The 20,165-nt window shown below is 41.8% G+C and overlaps 1 protein-coding gene across 1 annotated transcript in view; it reads right to left on the reverse strand.

Moving 5' to 3' along the window:
- LOC308313893 (neuron navigator 2-like) overlaps positions 1-19,597 on the reverse strand; it is a 62,202-nt gene extending 42,605 nt beyond the window's left edge. Inside the window, exons 1-3 of the mRNA XM_080761220.1 lie at positions 19,537-19,597; positions 17,868-17,968; positions 8,522-8,668 (exon numbers count right to left, since the gene is read on the reverse strand). Coding sequence (XP_080617346.1) covers positions 8,522-8,668; positions 17,868-17,938 — 218 coding nt within the window. The 5' untranslated portion in view covers positions 17,939-17,968; positions 19,537-19,597. The remainder of the gene's footprint in view (positions 1-8,521; positions 8,669-17,867; positions 17,969-19,536) is intronic.
- Between the last annotated feature and the right edge of the window lie 568 nt (positions 19,598-20,165).

A 20,165-nucleotide genomic window follows, 5' to 3' on the forward strand; every position in this document is an offset into this window, starting at 1 on the left:
TTCTGGAACTATTCAGCTCTGTTGCCTGGCGATGAATAGTATCACCAGGGAATGCCAAACTATGCTCCAATCACAAGTGTGCACGCACGCACGCGCACGCACGCACGCACGCACGCACGCACGCACGCACACACACACACACACACACACACACACACACACACACACACACACACACACACACACACACACACACACAGTACAGTATACACTTAACCCTGAGAGAGTACCAACGGGTCCATTTGGTTCCATTTGTACCGGCACTCTCTCGTCGAGACTCAAGACACAACACACAGACACACACACACACACACACACACACACACACACACACACACACACGCACGCACACACACGTTGCAGAACATGAATCTGAGCTGCAGCTCTGATTAATACTTTGCACGCTGTAACTCTCAATGTTGAACTACTGTACGATAAATAAAAGTAGCCTATACAGATCGTAGTGTAGAGAGAGACACTGCAGGCTTCTGTTGTGTTTACCCTAGTGGCTTCGAAGAGAGCCATCATTGTCTTAAAAGAGGTCAACCGTGGCTTGGGATCCACAGCCTGCAACTTGTTCTGAGGTGCCTTGTTGTCTGTCACACATTGCTTCGAAGTCAAACGTTGCTACATCATCCAGGACAGGACACGCCGTCGCCACATAATCATTCACTCGGGTAAATGGTAGTCAGTATTGGTCTGTTTGTCAGTCTCGTTTGTCTCGTTTGTTCAGTATTTGCACACTGATATCCGAGTCCAACCGACAGGTTGAGGTTTGACCCTCTATGTATGTGACGTCAAACTGTACCGACTCGCATTCGTTCCCGATTGGATGCCATTTAGGCGCGCGGCGGCAATTAATCAAAGCGGATTTATAGTCGATTATAAAAACAAAGAATAAATGTTGATAAAAATTGATTTTCGAAAACACAGAAAAAATAAGAGCTATATCAATCGCTATTTTGTGTATTCTTTTATTTTATTTTATCCAGACAAATAAAATTTGATGAATTGGAGAACAAAAAAAATCTAAGAAATGAATAAATGGATATAGTTACAGCCTTATAGATCCCATGTGGAAGAATTACGCGTGAAACATGAATAGTCGCATGCGTATAGCAATTATCACAGTGCATTCCCACTATTATTAGCGGCTTCTAACAGTAACTTGTTGCCACAGACAGTGCTGACAGATGGACTCTCACACAGTCACATACTCACCCACGTTCTCCTCTGCTCTTCGTCTTCGTCTTTCTCTCGTCCGCTTCTAGTTTACACTTTGTTCACCTCAGTCTTCAGTGCATTGTTTCATTTCCTGCTCACCTTAATGCTTCTCTTTTCCTTTCCCCCTCTGTCCTCTTTGCTCTCTCTCTGTTCTATCTGCTCTGCTGTTTAGCTCCGAACTGCTTCTTCCAGCTCACCAACTGGCCACAGGCAGCCTCTTCAACCACTGAGCCACTGACTGACTATAGTGACTAAGCTTTCGCCTGAAGCTGTACACACACACGCGCGCACGCGCGCACACACACACACACACACACACACACGCACACACGCGCACGCACACACACAGAGAAGGAGGGAGGGGGGGGGGGGGGCCTGGCTGTCTCAGCACGCACTATTCATTCGCCACTTAAACAAACATCAACCGACTGATATGCAGGAGACAAAAAGCTCTGCATGGACGAACATGCACATATACACAAACCTTTTAAACAAGCACACGCGCTCGCACGCACGCACGCACGCACGCACACACACACACACACACACACACACACACACAACAGACACTCCTGTGTGCAGCAATTCGATCCCTGTTTAACCTGGAGTAACTTCACTACTGAGAACTAGGAGGGCGCGCACACGCACGCTTGTGAGGAGATCATGGAGGAGATACTATACCAATCACTTTCATTCCCTTAACCACTGACCTTAACCTTAACGTGATCACTCATGATGTTTGAAAAGCCTCTTTTTTTTTTTAAAGCGGCAATTAACCACTTAAACGTTGTTTTAAACCTCAGGGCTCCATCCTAGTGTGTTTTCTGTTTTCACTCTACATGAATAAATACCTTTGCTGAAAACAGCTCATCTATTCTATACAAGCTTACAATGCATCACATTGTAACGAAGCAATCCTGACTGATACATCAGTCATTATTTCACTGATATTATTTGATATCAGTATCAACAATTTTTTTACGCACGTCTGAATCTGGCGTCACTACTTTTGGACAGGTCATAATAAGCAAAGAATAAGCTTTTTTAAAAACTCACAACCCAATGTTAGGTTAGAGCGCCTATTTGTATTTGAATAGGGCTTAAGGTGCTATACAAATAAAGTTTATTATTATTATTATTATTAAGTGGTTAACAAAATTCTGTTTCAAAAAGTGATTTGAGCTTACGATTAGTTTTTATTGCTCATGAGCTATAGATTTCCCACAAAAATATAAACTTTATTCAAATTTTGTATCAAATTAAGTCATTGACCGCCAAGACAATGTTAGAAGATGTTGCACTTTCTTTTACTGAAGCACTGAGTAAAATAGCATGATAAAATAAAAGGAAATTCTTGTTTTTTTAAGTCTCGGTCTAAGGAGTTTTCCTTTATTTATACGGTGAGCGAGTCTTTTTCTGTCAAAGTTTGCACTTTCTTTTACAAAATGTTGGTCAAAACGACGACTTTCCAAAAAATAGGATTGGCATCGTACCAAAACTGATCACAGGAGGCAACACACGCAGAGCATGTGTGAGGTCACGTGCCCTTGAGCAATGCACGCAAACTAACCCCCAACTGTTTTGGCAGAGCTGCTCAGTGGAGAGCAGTGCTGTTTTTGGCAGCAAATTTAGATTTTAGTTTTAGTCATAGTCTTTTCAGTAGTCACTTACACTACACCTGGAATGTTTTAGTGTTAGTCTAGTTTTAGTCGACTAAATCTACAGTTGACCTATAGTCGAACAAAATGTATTTTGACGCGTTGTGGGCTTGTAGATCTGCTATTTTCAGCATGCAACGAATTGTAAAATGACATACTGGATCTCTAGTCCACTAGTCCCTTCCTAACATTTTAGTCGAATTGTCAGTATATTTAGTCATCATAGCTTAGTTTTCATTTAGCTTCCATTCAGTTTTCGTCAGTGAAAAAAAAAAGACAAATATTTTTCGTCATAGTTTTTTTAGTCAACTCTGGTGGAGTCGTGGAGAGCTGTGCGTGCGGCTCTCAAATGGCCATGTGTGCAACTACCACCACCGCCCGAAAACAAACACACAGTATACGTGCTCAGAAAAACCTTCAGTGGGTAAACAGACCATAATAGGTCATGCTTCATTTAACTCCGTTTGCTCCCTAAAACACCCATAGGCTCATTCCACTGCAAATGTGCAGCTTAATGAGAAATATAGAAGCGCATGCGGCGAGTCATTTGCCCTCACATATTATACACCCTCAGGAATACCACAAAGTGGTGTTTAGCCTCGGAAATAAAAGTATGGGTTTTAACGTATAAGTGTCAACAGCCACACTGCAGTAAAAGTGCCTGCCTCCTATGTTTAGCTATATGTTGTTAACCATAGACAGGCAGGACGTCAGATGGATGAAAGACAGACAGGCAGACAGAATGTTTCTTAAAGAGCATACATTTACGTTTATACAAGCATGGATACACACTAGTTAGGGTGGAGCAGGTGTTCTATGTATGCTTTTATAAAAGTTCAGTTGTATGCTGTCTTTACGTGTATGGCTTTCAATATTCCAGCCCTTTCGTTCTTATTCTTTTTTATTATATTACTAGTCTGTATTGGGTTTTTTTTTATAGACAAGACAGACAAAAAACGGTTTCAAGTGCAAACATTGTTGGCAAACTTGGCTTAATGTGTACAGAAACGATCAAATAAAATGCAGGCAATTAAGCTACATGTATGTCAAATAACAGCACTCACTTTTAGTCATTTACACATATTCAAACTGTGAAAGAAAGCATGTTCTGGAACACTCGCATAAATATAGCGCAAACAAACCAAGATGGCACACTACTGAATTAACTAAACAAATAATCACAAAACACCCACAAATACTGCTACTCACACATATCAAGAATGACACACACTGCACAGGTCCTTACTGTTGGCCAAACTGAACTAAAAATGAAGCTCTTGTGGCACATCAAGCTGGAATCACTAGCTCTGATTGCAGTGTGCAGGCCTAAATTACTATTTGACCAATAAGGCCATACAGCCTGTTAAGGAGCTAGTCTTTGATCAGTTAGAAATGGCTCAGGGTTAGAGTGGCCGTGAGGTTCCCAGTTCAAACCCGGGCTACAGTGCTTTGGATAAAAGCACTGTAATGTACCATTTACAATTATGCTGCATTGCAAGTTTTGCAACCTGTAACACAGGCTCCCATGTGGAATAGTTGGATACCTGGACCACTAGATGGCTCTGGAGCTCGCATATCAACAGTTGTTATGAGGTAAAAGGGATGAACTCCACGGTGAGGTTATGACACTATGCTGCAGAACACAATACTGACTTTATTTACTAGTAATCCCTGAATTACCCACATTTTTAAAAGCCTGACCCATGCAGTTTATGCGTGCGTGCGTGCATGTTGATTCATGGCCCTGGACTGAACTCCAACCAATGTGGCCTCAATTCTCCCCAGACGGTGGAGGCTGGATTAACTGGCTGCAAACGCACATGCACACGCAAACACACGACTTGACAGTTCCAAGTGCATAATGCATGCCCACCTGACAGAGCAGACCTAAACTGTTGTTGCAAAAGTGACATTTAGAGTTGCTCTTTAAAGTTGAGTGGTCCAGTGGGTTGTGCGGGTGGGGGGGACCTTCTTTCTTTAAAAGCAAGCGTTCCACAATGAAGGACAAAATAGAAATAAAAACTTGTATAAATAGTGACTGACTGACTCGCCATAACCTACTGGAAACAAGCAGATACAATGCCACTGACAGACTAAATATACTGACAATTTTGTCAACAAATAAAATCACACCTGTGTGAAGTGAGTGGTGCAACTCCGTGTGGGGGTCCTGGGGGGGGGGGGGTACCCTCTACTGTACTGTACTGTACTGTCACTGTACTGGCACACCCGAAATCACCATATACAGTTAATATGTGCATGTGTGTGTGTGTGTGTGTGTGTGTGTGTGTGTGTGTGTGTGTGTGTGTGTGTGTTAGGTTGCGCACAGGTGGTGAAAAACAACCATGCTGTTTTCGTGATCAGACGCACCCACCCACACACAGCTCCGTAAGGGAGTGGTTGCACCACTCAAAAACGAGACAAAAATGTTAGGAAGGGACTAGTGGACAAGAGATCCAGTATTAGTCATTTTACAATTAGTTAAACACAGTCATTACGACGGCATCAAGGCCCGCCAAAATACATTTTGTTCGACTAAATCAACTGTAGTCGACTAAAACTAGATTAACACTAGAATATTCCTTTCCAGGTGACTAAAATTGACTAAAACTAAATGAAAACTATTCAACAGACTATGACTAAAACGACGGTCACAAAGATAGTGAAGCCTGATTTATACTTGGTTCGCGAGCCGGAAATAGAGAACGGATCTACCGTACAGGCTCACGTGTTGCAGACATGTCGAATGATTACAAACCAGTGTTCCTCAAACATCTCCATGTCAATGACTCCCAAATTGATATTAGTAGGCCTATACTGTATTTGACCACCGAACCCCATGAAAAGGATTTTGTGCCTGCAGCGACCCCCAAACAAGAGATGGTTTGTGTCAAAGATATTCAAAATTCTTCAACATTTGTTCACAAACTCCCAAGGTCCTTCAAACACGTTTGAAAATAGCTAGAGTATAAAATAGGGTGTTTAATTGTTTAAACTGATTTTGATGCTATATTATGTCATTTAGCTGTTAGTTACTTACTTACTTACTTAGTTCCTTCGTTCAATTCGTCCGCATTAACCCATTCTGGACGGGAAACCCCTTTTGGTGTTAGCATTATGTTATGCTTTAGCCATTATGTTAGCGCGCCACCGAGCTACGAGCTTGTAGGTCTGCAATTTTTGAAAAATTGAAGAACGACGGACATAGAAACATTTTAGAACCTGATCTCAGAGTTTTTCCGTCGGTTTTCCCCTAAAAACGCATCCAGTGTGCAGGGACCTTAAACGTGGGCCATTCATTCATTCATTTGATTTTACACTCTCAGAGTTGAATCAACACTCCAGAATTCTGCTTTGTAGCAAGACGAGCTGTCGCACCAACAAGACAGTAATACTGTATACGTCTGAAATTCACACCCTGAGCACTGAACTTTGAGGAAAGGTGAAATGTCACATGACCTGAGATACAGGATATAAAATATATAGGTCCTATATGCAAGTATTGGACCTAGTTGTGTTGCGTACAAATAGGTACGCAAGGCAAATACAGAGACAGTCACACGCACACACACACACACATGCACAACAGAGACACACACTGTGTGTGTGTGTGTGTGTGTGTGTGTGTGTGTGTGTGTGTGTGTGTGTGTGTGTGTGTGTGTGTGTGAAAAGCCCCCTAGGCTTCAAACAATGGCTGCTCTGTTGACTAACCTCTGTATTATCCTATTAGTGAGCAGACACAGTCCCACGCATACACTTACACGCACGCACGCACGCACGCACGCACGCACGCACGCACGCACGCACGCCACACCACACCACACTGACCACCGTGCTGACCGCTCACACTCACCAGTCACTCAGACCATTGCAACCTATTCTTATATACCCTGAGGAGGGAAGGAGAAATATGTACAAGTGACACTGACAAATACCCCCCCTAAATCAACTAATAAAGGAAACATCTGAAAAGTGAGGTCACGTGACGTTGACTGGGGGCTAAAAACAGTTCAATAAGTGCCCTTTTTAGGTTTCGCTAAAACTGACATGCACCATTGTTATAAATTATACCTTCCCAGGCCTGTCTTCTAAATCCTTCTAAATTTCTGAAAACCCATGTTTCTATATATGTCAGCGGTGCTCAATATTTCATGTCAAGGACCCCAAAGAATATAATGTAATTGGCCACCGACCCCCCCCCCCCTCCCCCCCCCATCTGAAAATATGTTATTCCAGGAACCTCTCAGAAGCAAAGCTTTGAGTTAAAAACCTTCGCTCTGAGTCTGAAAGAATATTTATTCAAAGATTTGCGCCACATTTTCACGATAAAAGTGTCGAGTGGCACAACAGCACCTCTACAGCGCCCCTACTGGCCCCTACTGGTACATACTGGTGCTCATTAACGTCACATAGGTGGGTGAACACATAGGTGAACACGGACATTGCTGTTCCTTGGAGTGGTTTCACCACTCAAAAATAGCTAAAGAATAACAATGCTTAAAGGGGTTCCCGTCTAGAATGGGTTAAAACTCCAGATTTTACCGTGTAGTGGTTCTTAAAGTGGGGTCCCCCTGGGGACCCTTGACGGGGTTATAGTCAATAATCAAATGGACCCTCATTGGTCTGTAACTCTCAGAGTTATGGCCCGTAGTGGCCTAATAATGCATACCAAACTGGAGGTTTAGTTTTTTTCCATTATAGTTTAGTTTTAGTTATAGTTTTGACATATTTTTAGTTTTAGTTCGTTTGTAGAGCGGGTTTGCTAGTTTTTATTTAGTTTATATTTTGGTGAAATGCTTAGTTTCTTAGTTTAGTTATAGTTTTTTTAGTTCGTTTTAGTTAACTATTATAACCTGGGGGGGCCCTTGGAAATAAACCGTTTGAGAAGCGCTGAACCATAGGCTCGCTCGCTACCCTACTGGGAGGGACGGGGTACATCCTATACCCGTCATAGTCCCGGGCGGTGGTCTCTGACGCAGGGACGTGCACACATAGACATCAAAGGGTTGCCCCTGCCCCTTCCCTTTTTACCCGTCTGTAAAACAACTGAACCCTCTCCGTCTCCAGACCACGAATGCAGCGTTTACTACACGGTGAAAGAAATGCAAACGCCAAATTCCATGCCATGCCGGAAGGCAGCATTCAGGAGAATTGCTTCCCCCCCCCCCCCCCCCCCCGGAGTCTCCTGAACTTGAACGCAGCATTTTGTGTTCAACAAATTGGTTTAGAAATCCATGTCGTTATCTAGACTCGTTACACCTGCATCTCCACTATAGGAAAAGAGTGCTGGGTTTTTCGCCCCAAAAATAGCTGATCTATATACAAGCTCTCAACGTGCCGCAGCGCGACGCGTTGTGAGCTTGTATATAGATCTGCTATTTTTGTACAAAAGTGCCCTTTTGCGGGATTTCAGCCCCTGCCCCTCTAACACTCTCAGAGGGGTACATGTCCTGTAGAGCAGAGGTTCTCCAACTTTGTTTTTCCTCAGGTCACACGTGTAAACAATATTTTCATCCGAGGCACCACCGAATTAAATGTATATACAGACAGGCATCGTGTCCTACCTGTCGTAGTCCCGGTGGTCTGTAGAACCCACTCTGAGAACCCTGAGGGACAGACAGACAGACATCGTGTCCTACCTGTCGTAGTCCCGGTGGTCTTTGACAGGCGGCTGCAGAGCGGCGCGTCTCGAGGAGGAGGAAGCCACGGATGATGTCATGACGTCCAGCTGGGAGAGGCTGGCCATGCGCCGGCAAAACACTCCAAACTGTCTGTCCGCTAGATCTCTGTGATAATGCAGAGAACGCACGCACGCACACACACACACGCACGCACGCACGCATACATACACACGAATACTGATGTTATTTTATAGTATAGTATATACTATTGAAACACAAACATTAATGCATAGACATCTCAATTGTATAGAGAAACACTGATCAAGTACTGACCAATGAAATAAGACAATGTATACTGTATTTACAACTGCACAGGGGCACCGATAATGCACTAAAACGAACTGATGAACACACACACACACACACGCGCGCGCGCGCCCGTACGCGCTAATGCGCAGCACGCACACACATTATCTTGCGCTAAAATTGGTGGTAAAAGGAGACCGTTTAACAGATATTTGTCATCAAACATTCCCGTCAAACTTACTGTACACACCTTAGACAAACACCTTCCCCCTTCAACCTGCCACAGCAACACACAACCCTCGTGTCTGTAAGGTTTACTGGCGGTAACTGACATGCTAACGTGTTTAATAGCAGTCTGAAAACCAATAAACAAACCAGACCGGCTTGAAATTGTACATGAATTTCAAAAAAGACGTTTCTGAAATTAACGCTTCACATGCTCGCAGAGTTTGATTATTATAACATTAAAAGAAGCTAATGTTAATACAGCTAAGAAGTTAATACATCAAAACTGAATCAATTGTCACATTTTGTGACATTGCAAATGGGGACCAGTAAAAAGAAAATATTAAACTTGTGTGTTTAGATATTATAAACGGACAGCATTTGCATCAATAACCTACAGATATTTGATTTAATATGTAAAAAAGGCAAAAGTGGGGCGACAGTAGGTCAACACCTTACTGAAGAATAAAGATATATGGTGGATATAAATAATATAAAGCTATATTACAGTATATTCTGTATAGAGGTATAATAGAACACTGACCATAGAGATAAAAGGCACATATAGAGTTATACTATATACAGAGCTATAACATAACTCTAAAGAGCCCCTATAGATTCAATGTTTTCATTCTACAAATGCCTGCTAAATCCCGACAGTCGTTCTCAAACATTTTCATGCCAAGGACTCCCAAAAATATATTAATGTATTTGGCCTCCCCATCTGAAAACATGTTTGTTCCAGGGACCCCCCCCAGAAGCAAATATATGAGTTAAAACTTTCGCTCTGAAAGAATATATATTCAAAGATTTGCGCCACATTTTCACGATAAAAAAAAAAAAGCAGATCTACAAGCTCATAGCGCGGCATGAGCTTGTAGATCTGCTATTTTTCAATAGGCAAAGTATAAGATAATGCTTCAAACACCAAACTGTTACCGTTAGTCACAGTAACAGTTTAAGCCGGGAATTGACTGATCGACAGTACAGAGGTACAGTTATACAATAAAGCTATACACACAAAAAGCCCCAGAGGGCTCCTTTCCATTGCAGCCCTGTGTATTCAATTCATAAAGGTTGACACTGTTGACAGGCTGTTTTGTCATCTGCATGTCAAGCAGCGCTCCAAATAATCATTTTGTCTTAAAGTCTGTTATGCTTTAGCACTTTATACAGGAATTAGAACGTATAAAAGTTCACTGCTCCGGCGTAACTATATAGCTCCATAACCAATTATGCTCAAGTTATGCTTCGTCGTATGACAGTACAGTGTCGCGTGCTGAAAATATCAGATCTACAAGCGCCACAATGTGTCACGTCCGAGTTGCCTTGCGAGTTTGCGAGCTTGTGGGTCTGCAATTTTTAGGCAAGAAACAAGTGTCGTACGACGAAGTATATATAGATCAGGCTTTAAATGACAGCACACTGTACCTGTTTCCTTCTTTCTACTGATAAAAGAAATTTCCAAGTAGGGGTCGGCCTCTCTTTTCTCCAATTTGCTTTATTTCTTTGTCTTTCTCTCTCTTTTTATTCCTCTGTTGTTCTGTGTTTGTATCTCTCTCTCTCTGTCTCTCTCTCTCTCTCTTCTGTAAATGCCGGGCAGGTAACATGTAGAAGCAGGTGGTGTTTGTGGGTGTGTCTCTGTTAGGCTGAAAGTGGCTGTTATTGGCTAATAATAGTGTTATTGTCACACAGAGGGAAAAGAAGAAGATTTTTTAGTTTTTTATTTCCCTGTCAGTGCAAGCAGTAACAGAACCTCTTGGAGTTCCCATACTGTAGGATTTAGAATGAATAGACGCAAACATGTCTTGCTGGATAATCTCCTTTCGCTTCTGCTTAAGATAATTAATATTTACCACATCGTTATTTTTTTCATAATACCATCATGGTTGGTTTGTGTGGGTGTGTGTGTGTGGGAGGCTCAGAAATGTTTAAACTATAGGCCAGAAAAGTTATGCCTCAGTCTCCAACACATTACCATGCAAGAATGTTGATTTGACTGTAGATATCAATTTGGTTCTGTCTGGTCAGAACATTAGCATACTAACTACAGACCTAAGAGGAAGTGTAATTTCCTCTGATAAGACCCAGTGCTGACAAGTTATAAACGACTCTTCTCTTTTCTCTGCTTTTTTTCCTATATGGCCAAACTGGTTTCTCTGAAACGAGAGATTCAGCCAGTCGCCCACGTCTGTTTGGGGAAACAAAACAGCTGTGCCAATTAAGGACATTTGACTGAGAGATGGTAGTGAAACCTAATTGAATTTATCTATCCCTGTGTCTGATTCTTTGAGCAAATCAAAATGCAATAACTCAATCATGTTGAGTCATTGTAAAACGGTTCCAACGGCTGTGATGACTAATCATCTTACATGACCAATAGCACTGTATTTCATAATCCATTTATTCCTCATGACCTACTTTGATTAGAAAGCGGTAATTTGTTTGTCAAGGTGGCTTTCACGGATTTCTGGAGATCAGACCATGAACAAACAAGCGTAAAGCAGACAAGATTATTTATTGGATGTTTTATGATGTATAAAGTGTTGCCAAATCCTCGGTTACACCAGCATGATGACTCACAGAAGCTGACTCATCACTAGGGCCTTTTGTTTTCGACAAGGCACAGCCACGGGGGAAGGTTTGGTATAAGCTTTAAGGTTTGCTAAGTCAAGTGTAAGCTGAAACTAACTAAACATGACAACAAATGCTTGCACTATACGTTGACTACAACGTGTCGTACACGTCACACTTTCCTTCACAGGGCGAGAAACTGTGGCACGCGAAAGCAGTGGCTCGGGAGGTCAGGAGGTATAGAGTGGCTGTTTTGGGAAATGGGAAGGTTCCCGGTTCAATCCCCAGCTCCTCCTTTTAGCTTTTAGTGTCAAAGTGTCCTTGAGCAAAACAACCGCAACACAAACTGCTGGGGGCTGTTCAACAGTTGCCTATACTAATTCCAATATATAGTTATGACGCAAAGGACAAATACCAGACGCAAGTGCACACGGTCAACTCAAATACTTAGTCCCAACGATGACTAAAGGGGGCACATTTTTTTTTATAAAACAGTATGAAAGATATCCGTTCTCCCGAGGGGCATGACATTCCCCCTTTAAGCTGCTTGCATTGAAACGACCGTTGTAATCATAATTAATTGCTTGTTTAAAGACTAGACGCATTAGAATCTTCTTAGCCTCGGAAACCCCAGACGTTTTTTATATCCAGGGAGAAAATCTTCTTTGTAGCTTTGGTGAAATGATGTCTTTATTATGTTTTTTTTTTTTTTTGTACAGTTTATTTGTATAGCCTCCAGACTTCACTTAAACCTAGTTTTACTAGATTCCCAAGGCCTCCAAGTACAGTATCTTCTCCAAAACCAGCCGAGCTAATACTTGTAGATCTGCTATATTCCTCAAACATTAGCCCCAGAATGGTGGAGATGCTATAGGTTTCTAGTGGTTAATGACTCAGGTCAAACAGCCTGAGGTGTGGTGTGTTTGGATGGGGTTGGTGGGGGGGGGGGGGGGGTCCGTCTGTAGACATTCCACTGACCCAGCAGTGGTGGAAAATAACTAAGTACTTTTACTTAAGTACATTTTGAAGTATTTGTACTTTACTTGAGTATTTCCAATTTCCAGTACTTTTACTACATCTCAGAGCCAACATTTTCACTTTTACTTCACTAGAATTATTTACTTTACTTTTTAAAAAAGCGATTTTAATTTGGATTAGAAAACATACACATTAACCCTATACGTTTCGGGCCATTTGAAAAGAGCCGATCTACAAGCTCACAACGCGACGCATTGCGAGCCATTTTCAATAGACTTTCTACACATTTTGAATTTGTGAAATGTGACATTCTGCAATAGCAATACTTTTACTCTGAGTACTTTAAGTACATTTTGATGCCGATACTTTTGCACTTTTACTCAAGTATACATTTTCAATTCCGTATACTTTTACTTGTAACGAAGTATAGTTCTAAAATTGTCAGTATTGGTACTTTTACTTAAGTAAAACAATAGAGTACTTTTTATCCACCACCGTAAGCCAGTGACATCATCGTCAAATGTTCCCTCCTATACTGACCCCATTGGTATTCCGTCTGACGTCTGTACAATGGCATTAAGCTGAGTGTATATACTGTATATACTGTACAATGACATTAAGCTGAGTGTATACTGTAAAATACTATACAATGACATTAAGCTTAGTGTATACACTCCATCACGCCGGGGTGTCACCGCGCTGCACTGTGACGTGTTGTTATTGTAGCTTATATGGTATATTATAGATCTGTTCTTTTTTGGGCAAGCAACACTGTTGAATACGAGATACAGAGTGATAGATAGGCTGGGGTTAGTTATAGCCCATTTAGACCTGAGGATGATTCTAACACCGCCTTCTATTCTAAATCCTCGTTTATACTATTACACTGTGAGACACGTGTTATATGCTGGAAAATAGCAGATTGGAGACGTACGTGCTGGGCCCGTGAGCTTGCAGATCAGGTTTCTTTTCGACGTCCCAACTCTGTGATAAAGTCTAAATGGGGACTTAAGAGTTTCTGAATGATGTTTTGTAGACACATTGCCAGATTCAAAACGTATAACAACAACAACAACAACGACATATACAGTATAGGTTATTCCTCGGTCTGAAGGGGTTATAGAAGAGAGAAAGAACAGCGTTGAAGAATGGTTTACTGAACAACACGAGAGAGTAGCTAAGAGAGAGAGAAAAGGGCAGACAGAGAAACAAGAGTGATGGCCGCAGAGAAACAGAGTGATGGCCGCAGAGAAACAGAGACACAAACGGACTGGAGGTTTGTTAACCGTGGTTACTGAACAACAAAGGTCGCTGGGAATGACATTATAGAGCCCTTGAGGGGCGTGTGCGCGCATGTGTGTGTGTGTGTGTGTGTGTGTGTGTGTGTGTGTGTGTGTGTGAGTGTGTGTGTGTGTCCGCGTGTGCGTGAGAGAGGGAGAGAGAGAGATAGAGAGAGAGAGTGGGTGGGTGTATTTGCTTGGTGAAGTGTTGGCAGTAATATCTATGGCCCCTCTAAGCCAATGACCTCCCGGCTAACCTGTGGTCTTGACCCTAAACCAATCACAGGTAACAAGGTCATGAGGTCATGGGGCCAGTACTGACTAGCAGACGCTGACGTTGAAAAATTATGACTTGGAAATATGTCCAGTGTAGAATGTAACTGTAGCCAGTGGGCGGAAAGTAACTAAGTACTTTTTTAAGTACAATTTTGAGGTATTTGGACTTTACTTGAGTATTTTCAATTTCCAGTACTTTTACTTTTACTCCACTACATCTCAGAGCCACAATTTGTACATTTACTCCGTCCATTGAATTCCGTACTTTTACTTGTAACGAAGTAGTTCTAAATTGCAGTATTGGTACTTTTACTTAAGTAAAACAATTGAGTACTTTTTCCACCACTAACGGTAACCTAATGGTGGGTTTTTTTTGGGTTTGATGTATTAACATTATCCATTAATCTATTGTATCGTTTTATCCACACTAATTCCATGATGTTCAGTCAGTCTGCCAAAATAAATATAAAAATACATTTAAATATTTACTCGTTGAATTTTAGACCAGTGGTTCTCAAAGTGGTGTCGAATTGGACCCCACTGGACTCTGGAAGTGTATATATGGAAACAATTGGACCCGTATGGGTCTTTTTTGTACAATTTCAGAGTTATGGGGATCTTTGAAATGTAAAAAAATAATAATAACCCATTCTGGGCGGGAACCCCTTTTGGTGTTTTTTTTTTTTTTATCCCACGATTTTGTAACCCATTTTTCACCCCTGTGTCAATCATCTACTGTGATCCTGCGGGCTCTACACACCCTCCACCAACCTGGGGAGAGCAACGGACTTAACTCATGCTTCCTTCATGCTTGAGTGTCCAAGTTGCTCCTTTACACCTGACAGGGGGGAGTTTCCCTGGTTGGACGTAGCGCGTGGAAGGAACACGTTATTCCAACCAGTTCCTTTCCCCTCCTTTTGGTGTTTTAAGCATCATGTTATACTGATCTGCTATTGGAAAATAGCAGATCTACAAGCTCATAGCGCGGCTAAGAGCTTGTAGGTCTGCCATTTTTGAAAAATCGTGAAAATGTGGCACAAATCTTTGAATATATTATTATATTATTTCAGAGCGAATGTTTTAAACTCAAATCTTTGCTTCTGGGGGGGGGGGTTCCCTGGAATATACATATTTTCAGATGGGAATCGGCGGCCAATTTCATATAATTTTGTGGGGCCTTCACAAGAGATAGTTTGAGAACGATTGACATAGAAACATGGGTTTTTCTGAAAAATGTCAGGATTTAGAAGACATTTTTTTAGAATAGTCTTGGGATAATAATAAATAATAATACTAATAATAAGTTTACAAAAAAATACAAATTGAGAACCAGCGATTTAGAGTGTAGATGTATACTGTCCAGTGTGTGATTTGTTTTCACTAAGACAGAGAGAACCACTCTTAAAACACACTGCTGGCACAGTCTGAGCCAAAAGAGCTGCATGCATGCTGCCATACTGATCGCCATGGAGACTGGGCATGTCGCAGCCTGTCTGTCTGACTGTCTGTCTAAAAACTAAAGAATAATTAAACCATTTAACAGCTGGGTTTTAGTTACGCGCTTCACTGCCAGTAATGTGCGTGCGTGCGTGTGTGTTTACTTGTATTACGATTTGTGAGGACCAAATGTCTGCACAATTAAGTATAGTAGAATAGGATAAATATACAGTACATTGTGAGGAGTTATTTGCCTGATTAGTTCTGCAGCTGTGTCATGCATCGAAAAATAGCCGATGTATTTTCGGCTTTTGGGTTGAGGTTTAAAAATGTCAAAACATTGGAAATATGGCATTAATAAAAGTCCTCACAGGTATAGTAATATGAACTGTGTGTGTGTGTGTGTGTGTGTGTGTGTGTGTGTGTGTGTGTGTGTGTGTGTGTGTGTGCCTGTGTAACGACTCTAGGACTCTAGGACGGTTATTAAGAACCAGTAGCCATGGTTAACTTCTCAATAACACGCACATTGTGCGTGCGTGCGTGCGTGTGTGTGTGCATGTGTTGTGAAACAGCAGAGACATTGTAACCTGTGGCTGTCTGTCTATCAGCTGACTCAGATGCATGTGGAGAAATGGCTAGGAAACTAAAACATTATCGCTCTGACTGACATACCCTCAGGTGTGTGTGTGTACTGTGTGCGCGTGCGTGCGTGCGTCAACAAAGCAGTGTACAGTAGGCATTTTAAAACTTGTTCCTGTCATTGACCTATATTGATTCTGACCTAGGGGCCCTGATATGAATTAATATTAAATTGTGCATGACTAATGACTATGTCATCATTTTACACAAGCAATAGATTCACAGTGGTGATATTGTTAGAATAGTAGGCTACAGAGCTTGTAGATTGTCTATTTTCACAATGTTTGCCTCTTCCGTACATGATATTCGGCCAATTTAGTATTAAAAGACATTACATTGTAACTTTAGAAATGTGCAGATACCATGTGTACACTTTACTTTATACTATATGTTGGTTTGTTTACGGTTGAGTGAGAAAACAATGTTGCATTAAGCTAATCATCTGGGGACCATAACACACTGTGATGTTATTGTCTGCAAACGACACGATGGAGTAGTGGGTTATACATTTAAGAACTCTTCTCAGATATTTGTTCCTGGGACAGAATCCCAGCAGCACGCCGGAGACTAATGTACGTGTAACTATTTTCCTCCGTAAATGTATTTGGGAAGCCCTTGTGCAGTACCTGGTTTTCTCAAACCACTGCCCTAGTAGTAGTGACTGGAGGAGATGGGTGTACTGCTGCCATCTAGTGGCTCACACCTCTACTTACAAGCACTGTGCTGCTATGCTGCTCATACAGAGTGTTGTTTTCGTCCTAAAACTAAGACGAACCATTTTCGTCGACTATCTTTTTCCACTGACATAAACTACATGAAAACTAAGCTATGATGACGACTACAACTAAGACTAAATATACCGAAGATTTCGTCAACAAACAAAAACTAGACTAAATGTTAGGAAGGGACTCTAGTGGACAAGAGATCCAGTAGCCTATAAGTCAACTAAATCAACTGTAGATTTAGTGGACCAAAATCTTATATTTAGCTGACTTAAAGCTAGACTCACACTAAAACATTCCAGGGGACAAAAATGTGACTGAAACTAAATGAAAACTATTCAAGAGACTATGACTAAAACTGTTTACATGATGTCGGTGAGGTTGAGAAGTGAACATTCTAATATTGATTTCAACAATATTATTAATTATAATAATATTAATTATTACAAAAATAATAGAAAGGAAGAATTACTGGCCATGGGCATTAAAAGAAAAGCATAACAAATGCATAATTAACTGACAAAGTCTTGGTCAACTATAAGGTCAAACCGACCGATTGATCATTTTAATCGGCTATGAGGGGACATCCCTATACAGACTCAGATTTGGTGGTTATAGGGACGGGGTTGAAGGGTCAGGTTAGCTGCGAGACCCATTCTGAACGGGAACTCATTTTGCTGTTAGCACTATGTTATGCTTTAGCTATTGAAAAATAGCAGATCTACAAGCTCATAGCGCGCCACCGAGTGGCGCGCTACGAGCTTGTAGGTCTGCTATTTTTGAAAAATCGAAGAACGACTGACATTTTTAAGAATCTGATCTCAGGTCAGAATGGGTTAATCAGACCAGTGTGTGTGTGTGTGTGTGTGTCCAGTGGAAACCTCGTATGAATCTGATCTCAGGTCAGATTGGGTTAAATGACTGCACCTGGTGTTGTTCGTCATTGTGGTCTTCTTCCCCAGCACGTCGCCGTCACTGGAGTAGCCGCCCGCTTCCATGGAACCGGCCTTCGCGTCGTCTGCTTTCTCCTATAGGAGAAGACATTGATTCGTCATTTAATTTAAATGAGCATTCAGTGATTTGGAACACCCCCGGTCCTCCCCGGTAGCACATGCACGCTCTACAACGCAACAGGCCAACAACACACATGCACACCAAGGTCCGCCCCCCCCGGTCGATCATGATTAGCGGAAGGACCCCTCTCTATCCTGATTGGATGATGGCTTGGCCACCTAAGCAAAAACGAAACCTACAGGGTTTTTTTTTTTAACCCCAGGGGTTAACTGGAGACAGGGAGGTACTCCTTATATGGTCAGCACACTCTACAGTAGGGGAGATAATCACTACAAAACAAAAAGAATAAGTGACATTTGAATTAAGTGTAATCACTGAATATACCTTTTTAAGAAATGAGTTTCAGCGGTCCAGTGCTGATTTAGTCACCTTAAATGTTTTAGATCTAGGTTCAGTTAAATCTACAGTTGATTTTAGTCAACTAAAATGTATTTTGGAAGACCTCGTAATGCATGATCATATAACGATCATGCTATTTTCAGAGCACAACCAAACATAAAATGACTTGTCTTTTAGTTTGACTGGATTTGTTGACCCAATTTTGTCATAGTTTTACTTTTAGTCGTCAATAGCTGAATTTTTTATTAGCTTTTATTTGGTTTTCCTGAGGGGAATGTCGACAGACATTTTTCGTCATAGTTTTAGTCAATGAAATCAACACTGCAGTGGTGTAAAAAAAAAAAGAAAGGAAAATCTGAGGTCACTAAAACCCTGGGTTTAACATTGGCTCGAAAATCGAATATTATTACGCATAATAGGCTTAATGGGCATAATAGGCTTTACATATGCCAGGTCATTGCCCTCACCTCAGTAAACAATATCTTTAGTTTGAGTGATAACAGTGCCAGTTAAGTGTTCCAATTAGTTCACTGACAAGTCAAACAAAAATCCTGGAAACAGGAGGTAAAAAAAACAAATCTAAAACATTAGCTAATGTTCCTAGTCCAGTAGCTAGAGCTAGGATGAAATCCAGGACACAGTGACTACAGTGACTGCAAGCGCTCAAGAGTAAGGGACACACACACAGCATGTGTGCTGCTCTATGCCAATAATAATATATTTTGTACACGCACAATATTCAAATATTATTTTTTTATATTCCAAATTCAGTGTTGTCTTTGGCAGCAAATTTAGATTTTAGTTTTGGCCAGTCTCTTGAATAGTTTTCATTTAGTTTTTGTCACATTTTAGTCACCTGGAATGTTTTAGTGTCTAGTTTTAGTCGACTAAATATCATAAGGTTTTAGTCGACTAAATCTACAGTTGATTTAGTCGAGTGAAATGTGTTTAGGCGGGCCTTGATGCCGTCGTAATTGGGTTTTTTTTTACGTTGCTGAAAATAGCCGATCTACAAGCCCACAACGCGAGGTTTCCATTTCGTTTTCGTCAGGGGAAAAGGAAAGTCGTCATAGTATTAGTCAATGAAAACAACACTGATTCCAACGTATTTCCCCCCCCCCCCCCCCCCTCCATATTCGAGGATTACTGTATATTCGAGTATCGTATATGAATCTACCCTCACCCTCTCCTCTCCGGCAGGCTGTGGTCTCTTCAGGTAGCGCCCGCTCACTGGGCTGTCAGCTCTGTTGTTATTGCTCAGGCGTGGCACGCTCCTGTACCCGTTGCCCACGGAGGAGGGCGCGTCGCCAGCCTGTAGCCGAGGAGGACGGGACATACTGGCCAGTCGCCAGGGTAACGTGGAGCCGCCGCCGCCGGCAGGAGGGCCGGCGGGGCCGGGGCTGGGGAGAGGCTTCACCACACCACTGCTGTCGGCCTCCATGACAGCAGCGCTGACGTCAGAGGCAGAGTCCTGCACGTAGCTGAGAGGAGAGGAGAGGAGAGGAGAGGAGAGGAGAGGAGAGGAGAGGAGAGGAGAGGAGAGGAGAGGAGAGGAGAGGAGAGGAGAGGAGAGGAGAGGAGAGGAGAGGAGAGGAGAGGAGAGGAGAGGAGAATGCCCAGGACACTTATAGTTATCAACCACTTAAAACCAGTGGTTTTCAAGTTTTACCCTTTTCATATATACAAAGGCACCATTATGAATTGGGCATTTGAGCCACGGACCACCATTTGATGATATTTTTTTTGCCTGTCTCAGAATATTTTGTTGTTATTGAATAAGATTTGGTCCACAATTTCCATGCTGAATTGATG

This window comes from Protomyctophum bolini (genome assembly GCF_963924005.1).
Source record: "Protomyctophum bolini genome assembly, chromosome: 4".
Taxonomy (NCBI): domain Eukaryota; kingdom Metazoa; phylum Chordata; class Actinopteri; order Myctophiformes; family Myctophidae; genus Protomyctophum; species Protomyctophum bolini.